This window comes from Molothrus ater, chromosome 23 (assembly GCF_012460135.2).
Source record: "Molothrus ater isolate BHLD 08-10-18 breed brown headed cowbird chromosome 23, BPBGC_Mater_1.1, whole genome shotgun sequence".
In the NCBI taxonomy this organism is placed as follows: domain Eukaryota; kingdom Metazoa; phylum Chordata; class Aves; order Passeriformes; family Icteridae; genus Molothrus; species Molothrus ater.
The window spans coordinates 119,686-137,426 of record NC_050500.2 but is presented as its reverse complement, the minus strand read 5'-3'; the positions used below and the strand labels follow the sequence as shown (position 1 = coordinate 137,426).

The window sequence follows — 17,741 nt, the reverse complement described above, 5'->3', positions numbered from 1 at the left end:
CGGGCGGTGCGGGATGCGGAAGGAGGAGGAGGAAGAGGAGGAAGGGGAAGGGGAGGCGGCGGCGCCGCGGCGCGATGGCGGCGGCGGCGGCCGCGGGCCCGTTCAGCCTCACGGAGGTCCTGGACGCCTTCCGCAGGTGCGTGACGGAGCAGCGGGAGGTGCTGCTGGAGCCCTACCTGAGCGGCTGGCGGGGGCTCATCCGGTGAGTGCCCGGCAGCGAGTGGGGGGGCTGTGGGCAGAAGGATGCAGGGAGCGACGGCTTCACACTGAAGTGGATTTGGGTTTCTCTTTTCACCACTCAGATGCTTTTTGGCTTCTCTTTTCACCCTTCAGATGCTTTTTATCTTCTCTTTTCACTCCTCAAATACTTTCTGTCTTCTCTTTTCACCCCGATGGAGCTTTTGCTTTCTCTTTTCACCCTTCAGATGCTTTTTGCCATCTCTTTTCACCCCTCAGGCGATTCTTTGGGCTCTCTTTTTCCCCCCTCCGGTAATTTCTGGCTTCTCTTCCCACCTCTCTAATGCTTTTTATCTTCTCTTTCCCCCCCCGCCCCCCCAGATGCTTATTGGCTTTGCTTTTCCCCCTTCAGATGCTTTTTGCCTTCTCTTTTCACCGCTGAGGTGTTTTGGGGTCGTCTTTTCACCCCTCAGGTGTTTTTTTTGGCGGGGGTTCGGTAGGGCTCTCTTTCTCCCCCCTCAGGCGATTCTTTGGGCTCTCTTTTCCCCCCTCAGGTACCTTTTACAATCTCCTTTCCCCCCTGAAGTGTTTTGGGGTTCTCTTTTCATCCTGGAGGTGGTTTTGGGGTTGTTTTTTTCACCCCTCTGGTATTTTTTCCGCTTCTCTCCCCACCCCGCGCCTACCTAACCCACCACTCCCCTCTCCCCCCCAGCTTCCTGCAGAGCCTGGGCGCCGTCTTCTCGTTCATCTCCAAGGACGCCGTGGCCAAGGTGGCTCTGCTGGAAGGTCACCAGCAGCAGCACGGCTTCGTGTCGCTGCAGTCGCTGGTGCAGCACGAGCTGGCGGCGGGGCCGGCGGCGCTGCGGGCCCGCTCCGATTCCGGCTGCCGCACGGTGCTGCGGCTGCACCGCGCCCTGCGCTGGCTGCAGCTGTTCCTGGAGGGGCTGCGCTCGGGGGAGCCGCGCACCTCCGTGCTCTGCACCGACGCCTACAACGCCTCGCTGGCCCAGCACCACCCCTGGGTTGTCCGCAAGGCGGCCACCGTGGCTTTCTGCGCGCTGCCCTCCCGGGATGCCTTCCTGGAGATCATGAACGTGGGCTCGCAAGAGGAGGCCGTGGCCATGCTGGGCGAGGCCATCCCCTACATCGGAGATGTCTACAGCATCACCCAGGAGCTCTTCACTCAGCACAAGCTGCTCGACCTGCCCTGATGGCTGAAAATGACATTTTTGCACAAGCAACACACTCTGTCCGTGGTTATTTCCACTTTTTCTTTCCAGCCCGGAGGTGGAAAGTTAGCCAAACTATCCCCCTTTATAAACGCGGACCATTAATTTTTTCACATTTCTCAGTTCTTACCTTACATCTCTAAAGTTAGAAAACAATTCCACATTAGGATGAGCTGCTAAGGGATTGATTTTTTTAATTCCCACCTTACAGCATCACCCAGGAGCTCTTTGCTCAGCACAAGCTGCTCGACCTGCCCCGATGGCTGAAAATGACATTTTTGCATAAGCAACACACTCTGTCCGTGGTTATTTCCATTTTTTCTTTCCAGCCTGGAGCTGAGGATTTGACAAAATTATTCCATATAAACATGGGCCAGTTATTTTTTTACATCTCTCAGTTCTGTTCTTATATCTCTAAAGTTAGAAAACAATTCCACATTAGGTTGAGCTGCTAAGGGATTGATTTTTTTTATATTCCCACCTTACAGCATCACCCAGGAGCTATTTGTGTATCTGCCCTGACGGCGGTGCTGGGGTGAAAATGACATTTTTGCACAAGCAAGACATTCTGTCCGTGGTTATTTCCACTTTTTCTTTCCAGCCTGGAGCTGAGGAGTTGGTAAAATGATTCTGTATTATAAACATGGACTGGTTATTTTTTACATCTGTCAGTTCTATTCTTACATCTCTAAAGTTAGAAAACAATTCCACATTAGGTTGAGCTGCTAAGGGATTGATTTTTTTTATATTCCCACATTACAGCATCACCCAGGAGCTCTTTGCTCAGCACAAGCTGCTCGACCTGCCCCTGATGGCTGAAAATGACATTTTTGCACATTTATTGTTTGGTTATTTCCACTTTTTCTTTCCAGCCTGGAGCTGAGGAGTTGGCCAAGTTATTCCACTTTATAAACATGGAATAGGTTTTTTTTACACCTTTTTTTTACATCTCTACAATTAGAAAAAAAAATCCACATTAGGAGGAGCTGTGCAGAGTTAGAAAAATAATTCCACATTAGGATGAGCTGCTAAGGGATTGAAGGGATTGAAGTTTTTTATTCCTAGCAAAGCTGGAAACGGGTTTTCTTTTCAAGCCCAAGTGCAGCAGCTTGTGTGCATTTACAGCAATACTTGTGGCCTTGTGTGGCAGCACAAATTGGAGCTGTGGTGTCTGAGCTCATTCCCACACTCTGGTTTGCACAAAAATCCCACCTGGAGGATTTCATGCTGAGCAGTGCCCTGGGGAAATGCCCTTTCCCTGCCACGGTGGGAGCTCAAGGAAATGGGGGTGGAAGGGGGAGAAAATTGTTCCACCCAGCAGCACCTTCCCCTGTGCCCCTTCCCTGTTCAATCCATGATTTTTGCACTTGGGATGTGCAGCAAATTTTAATTTCTGCTGCACAATCCCCTCTGTCCAGCCCAGCCTGGAGCTGTTTGCTTCTGAGTTGTGTTCTTGTGTGTTTACTTTTAATTTGTATCAATGTGTTCAATGCCTACAAAAAGGATTTTTCTGCCTCTCTGGGGTGGGAAATCCACACTTGTACTGTAAATCACTGCTTTGGGAGCTTCTGCCAAACCCCTGGAGGAGGCAGAGGTGTCAGGTGGGATTTTCTGAGCTTTGGGAGCTGGAGAAATCCTGCAGGGTTATTGCAGGGATCAATCCTGCAGCTGATTGTCTCTTTCTGCCCTAATGTACCACTGAAAAATTCAGGAAATCACAATTACCTCATGGAGACTGCACTCACTGCACATTAAATGATGTGAATAATGTGATTTTTGAGGAGTGTCCTTTGTGGGATCACACTCTGGGGGTCCAACACCATTTACAGAAAACCTACTCAGATTTTATTTCCCTGGAAAAATCTGTTTCATTTCCCTGGAGATCAGGCCGCTGATACTTCACCAGTGCAGTGAATTAAATACCTTCAACTAAATCAAATAATGTGTGTCAAGGGAAAAAAAATGGGTTTAAATCTCTAGAAATGATGGTATGACCACAAGAAAATTTTTTTTCCCTTGGCACACTAATTGTAATTATTCCTCTTAAGAGATAAATATTAATATTTATAATTACCATTGCTAATATTGAAGATGAACTTGCCCAAAATTCAGAATTGTGTTTAGAACTTATTTTTTAAAGTTTTATAGTTAAACTGACACTTAAATAGTCCAGGAAAGGGAAAGGATGCTTAAAAAAATGTTAGTATGAACATACCTGGAAAACACAGCTGCAGCTGGTGCATTCTTGTATTTAGGTGTCTAAATCTGCTTTTCTTCCTGCAAGGAAAATATTCCAGCCTTGGAGCAGCACTGGCAGCAAAAGGAATTTTCTGATATAGAAAATGCAGGAAATTGAACTTTTCATTCAGAGCTGTCCTAAAATCCAACAATAAAATACAGTAATAAAACCTAAATTACTATGCTATCAACTCAGATTTAAGTTTTTAAACTGAAATTAATATTGTAGTTCAGTGTGAGGGAAAGAAAAATAGATCAGCCAGTAACAACTTCCTAAAAAAATATCAGGACAGCTGAGGGACAGCAAGGCTGTAACCCAGGAATGGCCTCTCCAGGTTATTGGTTATTTCCATGATGAGGTGTATTTAAAATTTAAATAATTAAAATACAATTTAAATTTTAAAATGGAATGTAATAAATAAATAAATAAAAATTACTGCTGTGTAAATCATTTACCAGATTCAGAGCGGGGCACCTGAGTTCTGTCACGTCTGCCAGAGGAACCCAAATTCCCACAGCTGTGCCAATGAATTTGTAAATAAAATAAAATACAGAGTGATTTGTAAATCACTCTGAGTAAAAGCTACTCAGTAAAGGAAATCAGCACGAGGGCAGTGGTTTTTACTTAGAGACTATTTGATTATTAGCCACTAAAGTGAATTCATTGCATTTTGCCAAACAAATTCCTCCCCATCACTTCAACCCCTCTGAGCTCGATTTAAAGAGACGTTCCAGGAGCATCTGAGCCTGGATTTCCCAGATGTCCCTGAAAATGCAGCTGGGGCTGGGGCTGGGGCTGGGGCTGTGCCTGGGCTGTGCCCGGGCTGCCCCTCTGAGCCCCTGGTGTCTCTCAGCCCAGCTCAGCAGGCCTGGAGATTTCGTCCTGGGGGGTTTGTTCCCCTTTGGGAAGGACACCCTGAACCTGGCCGCTCGCTCTGAGCCCACCCCGCTGCTCTGTGACAGGTGAGGGCTGGGGCTGGGGGAAAAGGGAAAACATGCCACGGGATAGAGGAGAGCTGGAGCACTGGGACATCACCAGGTCCCAGAATGGAAACGGGTTTGTGGTTTTTTGGTGCTGACAAGCTTTGGTCTCACCTTGATAAAAGGTTTTAGTGGCACTGGCTTCCTAGGGGTTTGAAGCAAACACTTAAGTTGTAAAAAAATCAGTTAAACTGAATAAAACAGTTACATTGTAAATGAATCAGTTAAATTGAATCACACAGTTAAATTGTAAAATAATCAAACACCTAAATATATAAATAAATGTAGAAATATAGGTATAAAAATAAGTTATGTTAATAAAAGAAGTATAGAAAAATATAAACATGAAAAATGGATAAAAATAAGTTATTCTAATAAAATAATTCTATAAAAATATATAAAATCTGTTATGCTAATAATATAATTCTATAAAAATATGTATAAAAATCAGTTATGCTAATAATTATATAAAATGTATAAAAACAAGTTATGCTAATAAAAATAATTCTATAAAAATATGTATAAAATCTGTTATGCTAATAAAATAATTATTTTAAAATATCTATAAAAATCAGTTATGCTAATAAAATATCTAATAAAAAATTAGCTTTTCCTGCATGAAGAAGCTCAGTCCCAGGTGCAGCACAGGTCCTGTCCCTGCTGTCCCCAGGTTATTCACGGATGGGCTGATCTGGGCTCTGGCCATGAGGTTTGCCATCGAGCAGATCAACAACAGCAGCTGGCTGCTGCCAGGGCTCACCCTGGGCTATGACCTGCGTGACACCTGCTTTGAGCCCCTGGTGGCCCTTCAGCCCAGCCTCCTCTTCCTCACCCGCAATGGCACCAGGGCCATCGGGGTCCTGTGTGACTACAGCGAGTACCAGCCCCGCGTCACCGCCGTCATCGGGCCCCACAAATCCGACCTGTGCCTGCTCACGGCCAAGCTCTTCAGCTCCTTCCTCATCCCACAGGTAAAAAACCTCTCTGCAGGAGCAGGATTCTCCCTTGTAGGTAATGAAACAAACTCCAGAACTGACGGTTTGTGTGAATGCCGAACCCTCTAAACACTACTCGTAATTTCCTTTTCTTATCAAATTTCTTCTAGTAATTTAATAAGTTTCAATATAAATTTCTTGTAGTAATTTCTTAAGTTTTAATATAATTTTTATAGTAATTTCTTAACTATTAATATAAACTTCTTATATGAATTTAAGTAAATTTCTTAGTGAACAGCTCCAGCTCCTCTCTGGAGAAGCACGATTCTCCCCTTTGGGTAATGAAACAAACTCCAGAATTGATGTTTTATATGACTGTCTAACCCTCTAAACACTCCTTGTAGTTTCCTTTTCTTATAAAATTTCTTACAGTAATTTCTCAAGTATTAGTATAAATTTCTTATAGGAATTTCTGAAGTTTTAATATAAATTTCTTATAGTAATTTCTTAAGTATTAATATACATTTCCTATAGAAATTTCTTAAGTATTAATATAAATTTCTTACAGAAATTTATTAAATATTAATACAAATTTCTTATAGGAGTTTCTCAAGTTTTAATAGAAATTTCTTATAGAAATTTATGTTTTAATATTAATTTCTCAAGTATTAATATAAATTTCTTATGGAAATTTCTTAAATAATAATGTAAATTTCTTACAGAAATTTCTCAAGTAAATTTCTTACTCAACAGCTCCGAGATGCATCCAAGAATCCTTTCCCAAGCTTTTTAAGAATTTTTCCATTCAATGTTGTATTTTTGATAAGGTGTTAATAAACTTTTGGAATTCTTTGTGAGATCTTTCCCCTCCAGGTGAGCTACGGTGCCAGCAGCGAGGCCCTGAGCAACACGGAGCTCTACCCGTCCTTCTACCGCACGGTGCCCAGCGACAAGAACCTGGTGGAGGCCGTGGTGCTGCTCCTCAACCACTTTGGCTGGAACTGGGTGGCCACGGTGGCCAGCGATGATGAGTACGGCCGGGGAGCCCAGGCGCTCTTCCTCAGCATGGCTGGCACCAACAGCATCTGCATCGCCTTCGAGGGGCTCATCCCCACTGAGCTGGCCGAGCCTGACGCCACCAAGCAGCTGGAGAACACAATTAAATTAATTAACAGCACCAAAGTCAACGTGATCGTGCTGTTTGCACACAGCGTGCCAGCCCAGGCCCTGCTGCAGCACAGCCTGGCCATGGGGCTGGGCAAGAAGGTCTGGCTGGGCAGCGAGGCCTGGCTGCTGTCGGACATCGCCACCTCTGTCCCCAACATCCAGAGCGTGGGGACAGTGCTGGGCTTTGTCATGAGGACAGGGACAGTGCCAGGCTTCCAGGAGTTCGTGGCTGAGCTGTTCAGCTCTGTGGCTCAGGAGGAGTTCTGCCGGCGCTCCCGGGAGCTCAGCGGGCTGGAGGACACCGAGGTGTTGGACACGCACTGTGGGCAGTGTGGCAATGTCACCCTCGGGGACATCTGGCCCATGCTGGGGGTGACACCGGTGCAGCCCGTGCACGTGGCCGTGTACAGCGTGGCCCATGCCCTGCACAGGGCTCTGGGCTGCACCTCCAAAGGGTGTCCCAAAACACCTGTCAGGTCCTGGCAGGTGAGTGGCACCATTGAGGCAGAAATGGCACAAATTCACTCCAAGGCTGGTTTGCAGGATAGTCCCTTTCAAGTTTAATATGAAAATCCTCTCTTTCATAGACAGATTTGACACATTCTACTTGACTGGATAATTAACAAGAACATCTTTCTCACAAACAGTCCTTGAGAAGAACAAACAGAGTAGGAAAACAGCACCTGCAGGTTGTTTATATAACAAGTTATCATTGTTTTTCTACAGCTCCCTAAAAAGTCTCCCAAATCCACTGTGAGAAAACAAAGTTTTCTCGCTTTCTGACCAGGCTGTTGCCCTACAGGTGAGGGCAGATCTGAGGGACAAACAGCCAATTTTTGTCACCTCACAGCCAGGTTGGCACAATCTTAGCCCACCTAAGGCACAGCTGATGTCAGCTGGCAGAACTGTCACCTCCAAACAAGAACTGGACCAAAATCCATTTTGATTTCATTTCCTCCCCAGCTGCTGCACTTCATGAACACCCTCCCCTTTGAGGTGAACGGGCAGAGCTTCAGGTTTGATCAATCCCACGGCACAAACACGGGCTACAAACTGATCCTCTGGGACTGGAGGGATGGCACTGTCACCTACCTGCCCGTGGGGGACTACGACCAGTCCCTGTACGTCCGGACGTCCCAGATCCAGTTCCACACCCCAGACAAGAAGGTAAAAATGGCACATTCCTTACTTCTGATCAGTTCCTTCCATCATTTCCTTCTGATCAGTTCCTTCCGATCAGTTCCTTCTGATTTCTTGGAGATTTATTCATCCTGGCTGATGTTCACTCCTGCCCTTTGCCAGGAGCCCACATCCGAGTGCTTCAGGCGCTGCCAACCAGGGCAATTCAGAAGAATAAAAGGATTCAACCTCTGCTGCTATGACTGCACAGACTGCTCAGAAAACACCTTCTGGAGCAGCACAGGTGAGCTCTGGGCAATTGAAAGGCTTTAAGTGGATTATTCTGTCTCCAGGCTGAGGTGATGAGCTGGAAGCTCTCCTCCCTGTCTTGCTCCTCACTGGGACCTGCCCCTGTTGGGCCCAGAGGGAAGGAAAATGAGGACAACATTTATGTTTTATCTGCAGAGCTTGGAGAGAGGGCTAGGATGGAATTCTGAGGGCATGGGTAGAAGAGAGGCAGAGGATAAAATCCTGGGATTGCTGGGGGAAGGAAATAGAGGCAAGAAACACAAGGATCCTTCAGGGATGAGGGTGGAAAAGCAGAGGCTGAACTACCACAAACTCTGGACATCCAACACACCTTGGAGGGAGGGGAAACACCACCCAAACCACCACCAGATCCCTGTGTGATCCTCCCCCAGGGGTGGCAGGTCCCTATTGGAATATTTACCAATATATCTGGATGGGACTTGCCTGAGCTTGTCTGGCCCTTGGTGCTGAACCAAACAGGAGCAACTGTGGTGTTTCACCCCAGGCACTTTTAGCTGGCTGGGTGTGTGGTGTTTCACCCCAGAGACACTTTTGGCCAGTTGGATCACCCCAGAGACACTTTTGGTCAGCTGGATGTGTGATGTGTCATCCCAGAGACACTTTTGGCTAACTGGAGATACTTTTCACCCCAAAACCACTTTTGGACGGCTGAATGTGTGGTGTTTCACTGGGTGTGTGGTGTTTCACCCCAGAGACACTTATGGCTGGCTGGAGACACTTTTTTTTCACCCCAAACGCCACGTCTGTGGTGATACCCATCAGGGCATCTTCAGGGGAGGGGCCTGAGTTCTGGGGGGGTTGAAATCCCACCTCAACAGGTCTCCAGTGCTGATCAGTCTCTCTTTGCAGACAGCACCAGCTGCTCCCCGTGCCCACAGCACCAGTGGGCTCCCACCCGCAGCACGCGCTGCCACGACCGCACCGAGCGGTTCCTGTCCTGGGATGAACCCCTGGCCGTGGCCCTGCTGACCCTGGTGGCCCTCACTGCAGCCCTGAGCTGCGGGGCAGCCCTGCTGTTCCTGCAGCACCTGCAGAGCCCCCTGGTGCAGCTGGCAGGAGGTGCCAGGAGCCTCCTGGCCCTGCTCTGGCTGCTGCTGCAGAGCCTCAGCTGCTGCCTGCACGTGGGCAGGCCCAGCGCGGCGCTGTGCCCGCTGCAGCAGCTCTGCTATGCCCTGTGCCTCAATGGCTGCCTCTCCTCCCTGCTGCCCAAGGCCCTGGAGATCACCCTGGTGACAGAATTCCCCCGCTGTGCCCCCAGGCTGCTGCGCTGGGTGACCCACGGCAGGGCCTGGCTGGTGGTGGCCGTGTCCATCCTCACCCAGGTGTTGCTCTGCTGGTGCCACCTCCACCTGGGCCCTGATTACCTGGTGGCTGACTATGAATCCCTGCCCAGGGAGGTGCTGCTGGTGTGTGGCACCCAGTCCTGGGCTGCTTTTGCCCTCCTGCATGGCTACAACAGCTGCCTGGCCTTCGTCTGCTTCCTGTGCACCTTCATGGTGCAGACCCCAGGCAAGAGGTACAACGTGGCCAGGGGCATCACCTTTGCCACCTTCATCTATTTCATCATCTGGATTTTCTTCCTGGTGATTTTTGCCACGCTCAGGACAGTGCTCAGGGCTGTCACCCAGATCTGTACCATCCTGGCCACCACCCTGGGCATTTTGGGCAGTTACTTTGTGCCCAAGTGCTACATCTTGGTGTTCAGGCCTGATCTGAACACGAGGGATTATTGCCAGAACCTTTCTGATGAGCAGCCAGAGGAGGACAGACAATAAACCACAGCCTGTGGCACCTGCTCCTCACAGAATTTGGATTTTAAGGAGAAAATCCTGTTTATGAGCACTTTTATTACTGCCAGAACCACTCTGAGGAGCAGCAAGAGGAGGACAGACAATAAACTACTCCTTGTGGCACCTGCTCCTCACAGAAGTTGGATTTTAAGGAGAAAATCCTGTTGATTTTAAAGAGAAAATGAGCACTTTTATTGTCTGCACCAGCAGACAATAAACCACTCCTTGTGGCACCTGCTCCTCACAGAAGTTGCATTTTAAGGAGAAAATCCTGTTTATGAGCACTTTGTGGCCCCAGGAACAATCACATCTGAATTAGAGTTGTGAAAGCACAGGGCTCACAAGTCCATCCTCTCCCTCCTCTCTGCAAACACATTTCAGCCCCAAAAAGGAGCAAAATTAGGTTCAGTTAATGGAAGAACCTCCAGAAATGATATTTTACACCAATCTCTCAAGTCTGGCAGTGTGAGTCACCAACAGCACTTCCCTCTAAACACTTCCAGTAATTTCCCTTTCTTATTAATTAACAGCTCCTGAGATGGATCCAGGAATCCTTCCACAAGCCTTGTCAGAATAATACAATAATTCTAATATATCAAATACACCCAATAAAAGAGGAGCAAAAAGAACATTCTGGCAGGTACCAGCCTTTCCCAAACCTTGTAAGATTTATACAATAATTCTGATATATCAAATATATCCAATAAAACAGAAATAAAAAGAACATTCTGGCAGGTATCAGCCTTTCCCAAGCCTTGTCAGAATTGTCAAATAAACCCAATAAAAGAGGAGTAAAAAGAACATTCTGGCAGGTGCCAGCAGTGCTGTGTGGGACACAGAGGAGGCATTTCCCATTCAAATCCCAGCTCAGTCCATTTGTGTTCCATGAAAATCAGGGACAGGCTCATGGAAATGAGCTCTGTGCAAATCTCACCCTCCAAAGGCACAGCAGAAACTTCCTCCCTCCCCAAAATCAGGCAAAATTCACCCAAAACTTCACATTTTTGCCAGGCAGTATCCAGTCAGTACCCAGTCACATCACCAAGGTTTTTCTTTTCCCCACTCCTGTTGACAAGGAATTATTCTGCTCTTTTATTCCTTAAAAGTTTTTCCATTTCTGCTCTTTTTTTCCCTAAAAGTTTTTTTAAAGAATTTGTAAATTAATCTAAACCACTGAACATTTTCATTAAAAAAAAAAAAAAAAAAAGAACTTTTTGGTGCACGGCAAAGTTATTTGTCCCCAATTTTTGTGATCACCTCCATCTAAAATTATTCCTCAGTGTGATTTAAAAAACAAAAACTCTGACCTGGAGCCTGGAGTTCTTGTTCCTGGAGCCTGCAGGAATTCTTCACAACCACCTGAAGTTCTCAGTATTCCTCCTCCAGGGCTGTGGCTCCATAGCAGAGAAACATTAAATAACTTTTGATCATCATTCCAGAAATAGGGAAAGGAAAAAAATCTGATTTAACTCCACCAGGCCCTGCAGGAAAAGGCTGTCCAAAATTCTGACCATTTAAGATTCACTTAAATTCTGACCATTTAATATTCACCTAAATTCTGACCATTTGATATTCACCTAAACTCTGATCATTGGATATTCACTTAAATTCTGACCCATTCAATATTCACTTAAATTCCGATCATTTAATATTCACCTAAATTCTGACCATTTAATATTCATCTAAACTCTGATCATTTGATATTTACTTAAATTCTGACCATTCAATATACACTTAAATTCTAATCATTTAATATTCACCTAAATTCTGACCATTTAATTTTCATTTAAATTCTGATTATTTCATATCCTCCTCACTGGAAAATGCTGGGATTTATGGTATTTAAATGCTGTTTCACTCTCCCCTTGCTGTGTGATCTGTACCAGCTGGGAAGAAGGAATCTGCCTCACCAAGCTGTGCTTGTTCTTTTTATTTAAGCTGGAAAATCAGAATAATTTGAGGCTGGAAAAACCTTCAAATCTCAAGTCCAGCTGAGCCTCCAGGGTGTCCTGACAAACCCAAGGCTCAGCAGAATTTACAAAGGGTGTCCCAGTGATTCTTGATTCTGCTGGAGAGTCCAAAAATTGGCAAGGTTTAGGAAATAAATCACAATGAAATACTGCAAAGAACTGAACACATACACTGTGGTTATCACATAAAATTAAAAGCTTTTTAGTGTTTAAAATAGCATTTACACATAAGCAGCTATATATTAACTATACAGACACTTGGGTTTTAATACAATATCTACAAAAAAGAATTCAATTATGCAATAGACATTTAACAGGAACAGTGCAGTCCATGCTAATAAGAGGTCACTCTTGGAGTAGAACCAGTTCTAGAATAGGTGATAGTTCTGGGTTTTCATTATTTAAAATCATGAAACTTTGTTCCTCTACTGTACATAAAATTCTTTACATGTATTTCTAATCACTGATTAGAATTAATAATTTTAAGTCAATCTTATTACAATCCAGTTAAATGCAAAACAAAAACAAAAAATTAAAATAAAAAAAAACCAAAACCAAAACAATTACATCAACCCATGAGCTGTCAAGTCTCGGGAGGGGAGAGAACAAAAATCAGAGAGAAAATAAAAATCGTAGCAAAATTCAACATCTGTGCATCATTGCTTGCCATCCAATAAAACCTTTGGATAAAGTGTCCAGGGGACTGATTCCTTAGAAAAGCAGATTCATTAACAGGAGGCAAAAGACACCAGCATGCTTTTAAGACTATTTGCCAAAAAAAATTTACTCTTCAGGGCTTAAATACTGGGTGGGGACACCTCCTGTGCAGATGCTGCCTCTTGGGGTGAGAGAAATCACCCCAAGTTTTTTCTGCCCCTTTTCCAGAAGCCCCCAAACATCCCTGCTGCAGGGAGGGGGGAGCTCAGCTGCAGAATAAAAATAACATTATTTGAAAAAATAATCGAAGAATTGCTTTAACCCAATTCCTTCGGGCTCCTGCTCTGAGGGTGCTCCCATGCCCTGCACAGCAAAGCTCTCCCTGGAGCCAAAATCTACCAAAATCCATCAAAATCCATCAAAATTCAGCAAAATTCACCTGCAGGCCCTGGTGGGTAAGAAATGCTGGAGCCAAAATCCACCAAAATTCAGCAAAATTCACCTTCAGGCCCTGGTGGGTAAGAAATGCTGGAGCCCAAATTCATCAAAATTCATCAAAATTCATCAAAATTCATCAAAATTCATCAAAATTCATCAAAATTCATCAAAATTCACTTGCAGGCCCTGGTGGGTAAGAAATGCTGGAGCCCAAATTCATCAAAATTCAGCAAAATTCATCAAAATTCATCAAAATTCACTTGCAGGCCCTGGTGGGTAAGAAATTTTGGCTCTGCAGCACTCCAGCCTCCAAATTTTCTTTTCCCCGGCACAATTCCCCTGCACTGTGGGCAGCTCCCTTGGCATGGCTGGCACAGGATCCTGCAGGGAATGCAGCAGGACAGGAAAGACACAAAGGATGGGATTTAGGAAATCTCATTTTTGTTCCCTTGAGGAAACAGATCTGGCAAAGATTCAGACCCGACTTTCAGCCCAGGATGGGGAGGGAAAAAAATGCAGATTTTTGTGTCACTGTTCAATATTGCACTGTTCAAGAGGATCCACCTCCTCCAGCCTGAATTTCCTCAGCAAAAAAAAAAATTCCCACATCTGCTGGGGACTCCCAGCCTCGTCCCAGGGTGACCCACAAGCACACACATTTTAAAAAAAAGTCATTTTTTCAACATAGCAGCAAAGACCAGCAAGACACAGAACAGTTTCTGCCAACAGCAAAACCACGAGACAAAAGCCAACCCCCAGCAGGTGTGGAAACTGCAACTCTTGGAAATTAAATATGGAAATTAAATATGGGTGAAAAGCTCAGCCCCCAGCTTTAATCTCTTTTTTTGAAAATATTAAAAGGAGATTTTTTTTTTTCCTCCAGCCCTTTGAGTTTTGCCTTAAAACAAACAGAGCCAGAGAAATAATAATACATAAAATGCCAGAAAAAAAATCACAATTAATTTAAAAGTAGAACCACTAGTGATTGTCAGTAACGTCACAGCCTGCTCAGCAGTGTCTTCTGGAGACAGAGCAGAATCCCACCACTCCTTCACCCTGACTTAAGTGCCAGTCTTTCAGAATAATTGACCAAGTCAGCTTCGCATGTGGGAGGAGGAGGGAAGGACAAAAAAGTCCCTTCCTGACTGTCGTACAGTCAAGCTTTAGGCAGGGCCTCTTTTGGAGGAGCCACCCAAGGGTGGTGATGAAAGCTCTGCTTTCAGAAGCCTTGGGCAGCCTTTTTTGGGGGAGGTTTTTGCAAAGGAAATTAATTTAGAAGCCCAGAAATGGGCTGAGTGAGAGTTTCCCGAATTCCTGGCTCCTGTGGAAAGGAAAGGGAAATTGAGTCTCCCATTCCCACAAACATCTGGAGTCTCTGACAAAGGGAGGTGGGAAAAGGAAAGAAGTGAAAAATCAGAATTAAAAGGACATTTTGAAAAGGAAAGAAGGAAAAATCAGAATTAAAAGGACATTTTGAAGAGTCGGTTTTCAGGGTGAAAATTTTGAACATTTTGAAGGGTCAGGTTTTCATTTTCACAAATGAACTGTGTGTACACAGAGACAAAGATTGTTCTAAGATGTTCTCTCCTCACATCCACCTTGGATATTTACCCAAAAAAGCACAGAACAGACCAAAAAGCAGCTTCTTACCAGTGGAGAAGATGCTTATTTACAGTAAAAACTGATTTTAAAGCACCTGCCCTAAATCCTTCCAGCATCAGGGATCTCACAAAAGAGAATTTAACTGAGGAATGGCCCCATGGTCAAATGCCAGAGTGGCGTCATTAAATGAGCCACATGAGAGCATGGCTGTGCTCACCATGCCTCAAAAAAGCTTCTTAAACATCCCTGAAGCTGCCTGAATTTAATTTCTAGAGCCTCAGAACAGAAATAGCCAGAAATTAAATCTTGGGGATATTCAACAGCAGAGCTCCTCAGCAGGAGGAGGAGTCAGGGGGTTCTTCTTGAGAATTTGAAAAGGATTTCTTTGTGGGGAGCTGCAGAGTCAGTTTAACTCAGGGTCAGGGGTAAAGATTTATTTTTGAGGAGCTCCAGGGTTGGTCTAACTTGCTGTCAGGGGTAAGGATTTATTTTTGGGGAGCTCCAAGGTGGGTCGCCCTTGGTGTCCGGGTAAGGATTTCCCTGTGAGGAGCTCCAGAGTGAGTCTCACTCAGTGTCAGGGTAAGAATTTAATTTTGGGGAGCTCCAGGGTGGGTCCAACTCAGGGTCAAATGTAAGGATTTAATTTTCAGGAGCTCCAGGGTGGGTCTAACTTGCTGTCAAGGGTGAAGGATTTATTTTTGGGGAGCCCCAGGGTGGGTCTCACTCAGTTTCAGGGTAAGGATTTCTTTTTGTTCCATTTCTGATCTGTTCTCAGATACCCTCACACTTCTCTGCCCACTGTGCTTAGAAATGTTGCCAGGGGGATCAGGCATCTCCAGGTCTCTGTTTTAACAAAAAAGAGAAAGATTGAGGTGAGAAAGGAAGGAGGGATCACAAAGAAGATGTCCCATGTCCCAGTGGGAGCCAGGATTTCCCTGCTGGAATGGGATAAACAGCCCCTTCAAGAGGGCAAAGCTGACAGAACTGCAGCAATTTTCCTATTTCTGTGGGAATAACTCTTCCAATCTGCAAGCAAGTGCACATCCAGAGGGAACAGCCACACCTGGCAGCAGGGATGTGACTGAAATGCCCAGGAACCCAGTGCAGCTGGAAAATTCCTCTTGGGAAATAAGGAAATAACTGAAGGAAATAGCTTTACAAGTTCTGCACAATGAACACAAACAGTAGCAAGACTCCAGCACTCCCTTGATAGAATATCTTTTAAAAAAAACCCTCAACCCAAGAAAGATTGATTTATACTGCCTAGTCAGCAGAAAGTAGCCACAAGTTAGTTTTCCTCTAGGAATTGGTTGGATCCTGCTCCTTTCCAAGCACTTGTGGGTGCCATGTCTGCTTAGAGCTATGGATGTATCCAAGAACCAGCATTCCAAGGCAGTATCCCCGATACCAGCCAGCAGTCCTTTTTTGTTTTGTCCTTGCAAGAGAAAAAGCAGGGGAAAAAAAATAAAAATCAAAGTGCTCCTATGCATTGTCAGGAATTCAGAAGTCATGTGAAATAGCAGTCCTCCAATCAGCCCGGAAAGAGACACTAATTCCACTGAAGTAGGTGCCACAATGACCAAAGCTCATTAAGATGTGAACATACACCAGCCATTCACAATCCAAAACGAGATGGGCAGGGGAGAAAAAACAAACAGAACAAAAAGATGCCGTCGATTTAACAATCCCAGGAGATTTTGTTCTTCATTTTTGTAGCTTGAGGAGTGGGGTGTTTGTAATTTTTTTTCTTTTTTTTTTTTTTTTTTTTTGTTTGTTCAGTTTTGTTGATTTTTTTTCTCTTTTCTGCGACACACTCGCGAACAGGAAGGTGTGACATGCAAGACAGCCAAGCCTCTTCCAACCGAGCATCCCACAACCCACCCCCCCCCCAAAAAAAAAAAAAAACCAAAAAACCAAACCAAAAAGCAGAGTCTTTTGAAGGCACTTCCTCTCACATGATGTCCACGAAGAACTCGCAAGGGTTGCCCATGGCCTTCTGGAAGGACTGGCGGCTGGCGGTGAGCTCGGGCGGCACAGCGCTCAGCTCGCGCACCGGGGGTGCTCCGGGGGGCCCGCTGCTGCCCAGCCCCTTGGAGCCCAGCTTGGGCAGGCTGTACAAGGGGGGCAGCCCTGGGGGACCATAAGAGTGGTGGCTCTGGTGGCTCCTGTCGCTGGCAGAGCGCTGGCTGAGCTGGCTGAGCGGGCGCTCGCGGCGCGCGCCCGGCTCCGACTCGCTGCCGCTGCCCCCAGACTTGCTGCGCTCCTTCTCCCTGCCCGCTGCTCTCCTGCTGGTCTCGCTGGTGCTCCGGTTGGAGCCGCTGCTTTTGCTCCCTAACAGCCCAAAAACAGGAGAGAAAAAGAGCCAGGATGAGCTGGGCTCTGCTGTGAGGCCCACGTGCTGGTGGTGGCTCAGCGATGGGGTCGTGCCATGCATGGGGACACACGGACACAGCTCCGGGCTTGCACAGGGAAAGCAGCAGCTGAATTCCAGCTCAAATCCAGTCCAGGAGAGGGAGGCAGCAGAAAAAAGCAGGAATTTGGGGTTTGACTCAAGCAAATGAGGTTTAATTCTAATTGTCTCTGCTTTATTTTGTACCTTTTCCAAAAGAAACCCCTCTGCCTACTCTGTTATCCTTCAATCACTCAGGTTTTAAATCACTCAGTCCTTTTAAAATTCTTTTTAAAATTACCTTTTCTGAAAGAAATCCCTTTGCCTACTCTGTCGCCCTTCAATCCTTGAGGTTTTGTTGGCTTCAGTGGGGAAGTCCTTTTAAAATTACCTTTTCCAAAAGAAACCCTTTTGCCCTCTCAGTCATCCTTCAATCCCCAAGGTTTTTGACTTCAGTGGGGAGGTCCTTTTAAAATTACTTTTAAAATTACCTTTTCTGAAAGAAACCTCTTTGCCTTCTCTGTCACCCATAAATCCCTGAGGTTTTGTTGGCCTCAGTGTGGAGGTTCTTCTAAAATTACCTCTTCCAAAAGGAACCCTTTTGCCTTCTCAGTCCCCTTTAAATCACTCAGGTTTTGTTGGTTTCACTGGGGAGGTCCTTTTAAAATTACCTTTTCCAAAAGGAACCCCTTTGCCTTCTCTGTCACCCTCAAATCACT

At 45.6% G+C, this 17,741-nt stretch overlaps 3 protein-coding genes across 5 annotated transcripts in view; 2 read left to right on the top strand and 1 right to left on the bottom strand.

Moving 5' to 3' along the window:
* The first annotated feature begins 56 nt into the window (after positions 1-56).
* On the top strand, positions 57-4,104 carry CPTP (ceramide-1-phosphate transfer protein). The gene is made up of 2 exons (XM_036404802.2): positions 57-202; positions 890-4,104. The coding sequence occupies exons 1-2, from the start codon at positions 75-77 to the stop codon at positions 1,386-1,388; spliced, it is 627 nt and encodes a 208-aa protein (XP_036260695.1). The 5' UTR covers positions 57-74; the 3' UTR covers positions 1,389-4,104.
* Positions 4,105-5,178: 1,074 nt separating this feature from the next.
* Positions 5,179-12,082, top strand: TAS1R3 (taste 1 receptor member 3). Its single transcript, XM_036404803.2, has 5 exons — positions 5,179-5,596; positions 6,419-7,213; positions 7,691-7,894; positions 8,030-8,150; positions 9,026-12,082. The coding sequence occupies exons 1-5, from the start codon at positions 5,243-5,245 to the stop codon at positions 9,949-9,951; spliced, it is 2,400 nt and encodes a 799-aa protein (XP_036260696.2). The 5' UTR covers positions 5,179-5,242; the 3' UTR covers positions 9,952-12,082.
* A 32-nt stretch (positions 12,083-12,114) lies between these two features.
* DVL1 (dishevelled segment polarity protein 1) overlaps positions 12,115-17,741 on the bottom strand; it is a 49,424-nt gene continuing 43,797 nt past the window's right edge. For 2 of the 3 annotated variants that reach the window (XM_036404799.2, XM_036404800.2), the window contains exon 15: positions 12,115-16,964. In XM_036404799.2, coding sequence (XP_036260692.1) covers positions 16,585-16,964 — 380 coding nt within the window. In that variant the 3' untranslated portion in view covers positions 12,115-16,584. The remainder of the gene's footprint in view (positions 16,965-17,741) is intronic. The other variant, XM_036404801.2, reaches the window with a different exon arrangement.

Bases quoted from the DNA above. Each gene is read 5' to 3' on its own strand.
- CPTP (XM_036404802.2), top strand. From the start codon at position 75: ATGGCGGCGGCGGCGGCCGCGGGCCCGTTCAGCCTCACGGAGGTCCTG. The intron at 203-889 runs GTGAGTGCCCGG...TCTCCCCCCCAG, and splicing joins GGCTGGCGGGGGCTCATCCG to CTTCCTGCAGAGCCTGGGCG.
- TAS1R3 (XM_036404803.2), top strand. From the start codon at position 5,243: ATGAAGAAGCTCAGTCCCAGGTGCAGCACAGGTCCTGTCCCTGCTGTC. The intron at 7,895-8,029 runs GTAAAAATGGCA...GCCCTTTGCCAG, and splicing joins TCCACACCCCAGACAAGAAG to GAGCCCACATCCGAGTGCTT. The intron at 8,151-9,025 runs GTGAGCTCTGGG...CTCTCTTTGCAG, and splicing joins CACCTTCTGGAGCAGCACAG to ACAGCACCAGCTGCTCCCCG.